The sequence below is a fragment of the Alligator sinensis genome, unplaced genomic scaffold (assembly GCF_000455745.1).
Source record: "Alligator sinensis unplaced genomic scaffold, ASM45574v1 scaffold300_1, whole genome shotgun sequence".
Classification (NCBI taxonomy): Eukaryota; Metazoa; Chordata; order Crocodylia; family Alligatoridae; genus Alligator; species Alligator sinensis.
In genome coordinates this window covers 509000-514999 of record NW_005842240.1, presented here as the reverse complement: position 1 = coordinate 514999, position 6000 = coordinate 509000, and the positions used below count along the sequence as shown (strand labels likewise).

The 6000-nt window shown below is 40.1% G+C and overlaps 1 protein-coding gene across 1 annotated transcript in view; it reads right to left on the bottom strand.

Moving 5' to 3' along the window:
- Positions 1-2077: 2077 nt before the first annotated feature.
- The window catches only part of GCFC2 (GC-rich sequence DNA-binding factor 2), a 41206-nt gene continuing 37283 nt past the window's right edge, over positions 2078-6000 (bottom strand). Inside the window, 3 exon segments of the mRNA XM_025208605.1 lie at positions 2078-2296; positions 3055-3179; positions 4747-4893. Of these exon segments, the coding sequence (XP_025064390.1) occupies positions 2182-2296; positions 3055-3179; positions 4747-4893 (387 nt within the window). The 3' untranslated portion in view covers positions 2078-2181.

Here is a 6000-nt window from a genome sequence, read left to right as displayed (position 1 = left end):
AATGCATCAAGTAAAAACTTAATATATTTTGAATTGCAAAACTCCCAGTGAAAATGGTCCTTTAAAATATGTAAGTACACTTCAGTTAGGAAGCTCCCACAGCACTCTGGAAGCATAGGTGCTTATCACATTAGCCAGACTTCACTGGGAGATGAAAAAGTGCAACTGTTTAACAACTCAGTATTAATGCAAGACAATTTAGAACAGAAACAGACTCTGGGGAAGACCAGCATATGCAAAATGCAATTACACAAATTAGACCTTTTCCAGGCCATCACCATAAATACTCCTTACTTTTATAGTAGTGTGACTATGTCTTTGACCCTAAATAGTAACTACTTTAAAGCACTGAGAACACCAATAGGTCAACGCTGCTAAGAGGGAATATTACCTTTAATTAAACCTACAGGACTATGTCAGAAGCAAGCCTTTAATGGACTGGCTCCTGTACAGGTCGACACTGCTCCTTTCCTGAAGTTGCCTGTTTTACTTAAAGCAAAGCAAGTCTGACACACAGAAAGGGGAGGTAGGACAAATTAACTAGATCACCACCAGTTCTGGGTGCCCAAACATTTTAATTGGAAGAAAATCTACCAACTGCTGGGCAACCTCATCTTCATGAGTAAGTGGATCCCGTGTAGTCATCACAACAGAAGGGTATTGCTTTCTACAAGGGCAGAAGCATATATAGAGAGAGCATTGTTGCAATCGGCTGCTTCATCACATCAGACAACAAAATAAGAGAATGCCCAGAATTGATATTAACTTTAACAATAAATGGGAAACTAAATGCAAACCTGTTTTATTTTACGAACAAGCCCATTTGTAATGAGTCTAAGCAATCAAAAATCAAAAGCGCCTAAAGTTACTTATCATTAAATATTTATTTTGCAAAAAATAAATTCATACACAGTTTTAAATGAAATATAAAACTGGTCACGGAACAAAGATCTACAAGAGTTAAGTTCTAGCCTCCACTGTAACAAAAATATATCTGTATGTTAAACAACATTTGAGAAAATACAGGTACAAATGATTCTGTATCCAAATGTGTGCTGCCCTCTAGATTTCTGACAAATTCTTTCTGTTCCACTGCATAGTGACCCTTATTACATACATAAAAACCTCACTACAAAAATATACACAAACAATCTAAGAATTGTCTGATAAAATGTGTGTGAGCACATTTCGATGGGAAGCAAAATAATAATTGCAAAGAGAGATGCCAGTTCCCAGGGAATAATTGAGGAGATGTGAAGATGCTGCCAGCCCATGTAATTCATACATCTCACTGTCTACCACTAAAGTCTGTACAATTATTAAGTCTGACAAAACACAAACTTGCAGATCCCAGGCCCACACACCTTGAGAAAAAAATCCACATCAGCCTCCGAAGTAACGTTACAACATGCAGTAGATGGCGTTCTTACAATGATGTTGCAGTGTTTTGTTTCTATGCCAAGTGTAATGCACGTTGACCATCCCTGGCTCTCTCTGTGCTGTTCCTAAATATCGTACAGCTGGAGCCCTTCGAAGTCTATGCCGATCTAGCTCAAATCACTGAAACCATGACAGATGTCCAGGAAGGGGAACCTGGTAATCTCCCCGAGACAGATTGATATTAAACAATACTGTTATTCCATTCAAAACTGAACGTACTAGTCAAAGCTATTTTCTTATAACATGGTTTTCATGATAAATTTTTTCAAACATTTTCACTATCATTTAAATAAACCTTCCCAAAAGAATAAAGTATTTCCACATCTTTGGTAGGGCCTGCCTAAAACATGGCTCCAGTCTGGCAAACAGTTGTCTGACATAAATCCAAAAACATAAGGAAATTCCAGGCATTTGATTATCAGTTTATCGCCAGCCAGTCTGTCCTCAAACAGTGCAACTTGTGCTGGACTTGGTCCTGCTTTCTTTGTGCAATAAGTTTCCCTGCTAACTTGGGTGAGAATTTTGGATATGGAAACAGTGCATATTTGAGCCAATTATTAGCAAGACCACGAGGTCCCTGAAATATCTAAATCAACAGAGCAGATGTAAAGATTAAGGGGTTGCCCCAATTCCTTAGTTTATATATATCCTCTATGATAGTCAACCAGAACCGTTGATGGAATATTAGCATGGTGAGCTGCGGCATTTTAAATGTTGTATTCCAGTCCAATTGCTGCATTTCTACTTTCCAATCATGGATTTCAGGTGTTCTAGTTTGTATTCCTCAATGAAGTCCTCCACAAGATGCAATGCATTAATTTTCACCAACAGAAGAATCACATCTCTTGTTTCATCACTGATAAAAAAAAAATGTAACATTCAAGTATATTACCTCTTCTGTATACGTTTAGCTTATATATTTTTTAACTCTAGATAAACTGTACTGCATGATGGAAATGAACCTGGGCTGTGATGACAGACTAAGATGTCCATATACAATTTAGATATTCAGAATCTTGGCCATCAAAGACTAGACAAGAACACCCCAAATGCATATCTCCCATTTTGTTATGGAATTATATGTTGTTATATTCATGTTTTATGAGGTTAAACTAATTGGACAACTGATTTGCTCATAAAAACAAGCCTCAACAAGACAGCTTACAGTACAAGTAATACACTGCTTGAATTTTGAGCAACACAGCAGCTCTCGACACCTACAGCAACAATACGATAGGACAATTTTCCCAATTCTCTAGAAACACAATCAGTAGTGTTATAAGAATGAGTTCATGTAGAATTGACAACACATCTGTGCATTGATACCAAAAGTCTTGAAATTACACAGGCCATATGAAATTACACTGGCCAAGGCTCCTCCTTTAAGAAAAAGAACCCCCCTTTTCTCCATTATTCTGTATGTCAAATAAATTTTAACTTGTTGCTGATTAACAGCTCTGACTCGCCTTTCAGTGCAAATGGCTGACAATGCAGTCATACAAAGCCCCTTTAAAGTGCACTATGTCTTTATTTAGGCACAAAGCAGCTAATAAAAACCCCCCATCAAAGACAGAATAATTCACAGTGCATTCCGAAGAATGCCAGACTGATTACCTGCAGTTACTTCTGTACCGGGTATGCGCAGCTTGCAACAAATGCTGGCTGAAATTCACCAAGTGAGGGAGAGTCGAATCACTCTTGAGGTCTCGGAACCACCTTTCTGGGAAACACGCAACCACCTGTGCAACCAAGAACACGTTTTGCAAAGATCAAACATTCCTTTAACAGTGTTAACTCGCACTCTGCTACCCATGAAAGGTACTTTTGTTTCCTCTTTCCTTGGTTCCACGGTTGTAATTAGTAAGGAGTTCTGTCAGATGTAGAGCCAAGTATCAGCACAATGGGCTATAGCTATTCTCGGCATGCACAAGAGCTTTGAGGAATTACAGGCAGGTGTTTGTTCTAAGGACTGTGTGCATCGTGTAAGGAATGTCAGGATGGTACACAAAGTACTAAGAAAGCAGTACACAAAGTACTAGGAAAAGCCTTTCAGCACCTTTTATTTTGCTTCTGTTCTTCGTTTGCAAGCACGTATTAAAAGAGACTCCATAAAGACATCTTTTTTCTCTTGACATAAGACACTTAGTTATTGTCAGTTTGAACTCCTGACCTTCAGAGCACATTAGCACACACTGGCTTTAAAAAAAAAAAACCCACTTGCTCATATTAATCCCTCAAGTCAGGGAATCAAAATCTACACAGCTGAAAGAGGCTCTCATCCTTTTCTCCATCAGCGCCAAAGGATTAACAGATATGACATTTTGTTGCTAAAGGAAGAAACCCTCTAGCGATTAAACAACTTACATTAATTACAGCATTAGGAAAATGCCTATTCTGGAGCCAAAAGCTAAATTGCCATTCTCCTTTTAAGAAAGAGTTTATTCTACTCTCCAGTGGTTACCACTTGGAAACAAGAAATAGAATTTCCCCTTCTCCCAGCTATGGCAAGCTCTAACTCTGGAGTAGGACATCAAACACTGGCATTTTCAATTTGTAATAACTGAATGCAGCTTTGTTTGACCAATCTTTCCTACATGCACTCTCACAGCCTGCTTCAGCCAGAAAGGGTACAAGCCCTGTAAATTGCAAGTCCAACCCAGACTCCAGTGAAGTCAATAGAAGTCCTTTGATTTCTTCAATGGGCTCTAAAACAAGTCTTAAGATGACGTTGATTAAATGGTTAATTACCCAGGGTGCTACAGCCAGCAAAAATGACTCCTTTTTTAGTGAATCACACCAATATAAGAATTTACATTTTTTCAGAAGGATATTTACAGTGAAATGTAGGCCCCCTTGAAATCAATGGTGAAGCAATCTTTAAGGTAAAAGGAGACAGTTTTTCACCCAAAGGCATTTTCCTTTGGACTGCAGCATTTTCCAAGTAGAGTTGCCGACCGACTCTGACAAGCTATTTCGGGAGGTTTTCTTTCCCCAAAGTGACGTAATGTCATTAATTGTACTGTTCAACCCATTCACAATATCACTCTCCCAGATTGCTTTCAATAGTCACTGAGAGATCGATGCCAATTCCGGTAGACTCCCAGACAACCTGGGAGGGTTGGCAACTCTATTTCGAAGGCAGGTCAATTTATGGTCCAAACATATCAGCCGTGCCTTTCTAAAGCTATCAACAGCTTTTAGCGTTATCTTTAAAACTATAAAAGCTGAATGGTTTGTTATCTTATCTTCAGACACCACTGCCTTCATCATAAACTATACACATTTTTTACTACATATAATTTTTACCTTGTTACATTTTTCTATATTATCTGGTCCAGATGGTGCATTAAGGAGTATTAAAAGAAGGTAACGATTCAGCAGCTTGCTTAGTCCAAGTTCATGTAGAGTCTCTTCTGGTACAATCCCATCCCAAAGAAGAATATTACATAGTAACTAAAATGATCAAGAAGTGTAGAATCAGCAGAGACAGTGGAAGGTGGTAATTTGAAATACAAAACTATGATGTAGATTTTTATAAATGTTCATGAGAGAAGACCTCTGAACACGTGGTTTCGAATTTTCCTTACAGATGCTCTCAACTCAGCCTTTTCCAAATTAAAAAAAAAATGCTGCTGTGTTAATTTGGAAACACAGCCACTGAATTGCATGCTGACATCAGTGCGGGCGTCTATGGTATGGAGACCTTGAACTGCATGCTGACATCTGTGTGAGCATCTGTGGTATGGAGACGCTGCAATCACTTAAGTGATTCTTAACCAGGGACTGCGGCATCCTGAGGCACTGTGGAAGGAGGTAAAGTGCTCCTCCCCACATCTAATACCTTGTGCCTGTTTCAGCCCCTCATGGACAAGTGGTGCTTGCAGCTGCTCCTAAGAACTGCCACTGTTGCCCTCCCCTGCCCTCTGAAAGTTCCCTGGCCAGCCACCCCATGGTCTGAGCAGCATGCTCTGCTGTGGGCAGACAGAGTGATGGGCAGAAGCAGAGCTGCAGATCAACAGTTTTCAGTCCAGCTTATCCCCCCAGCCCCCAAGCTCCTCCTAGAGCCAGTAGAAGGAGCCACGGGTGCAGATGGCTCCAGTCGTGGTGGTGTGAGACCTGGAGGAGAAGCCTTGGCTGCCCTTGCTCCCTCAAGTACAGACCAGGGGCAGGGAGAAGGTAGATGGTAGAAAGAGGACACCAGCTAGATCAATGGTTCTCAAGTTTTTCAGCCTCAAGGCTCCCTCCAGAATTTCCCTGAATTTAGTTTCTAGCTTAGTAATTCTCACCCAGGGCGCTGCTGAAGTCAGAAAAGTTCTGAAGGGGTGGCTGAAGCTAACAAGCTTGACAGTCACTGAGTTAAGCACAATTTGGAAACACAAACACACAATATAAAAACCAGCAGACCTTGTTGGTCCTCATAAGTAGGCTTTTGAAGTGAATTGTGGGAGAGGAATTATGCAGGGTAAGAATAGCTGGCCAGCTGAGAGGGAGACTTGCCATTTGAGGCAATGCAGAGATAAACACAGTAAGTACATGGCACATTCTTAAACAAGTCTTTCT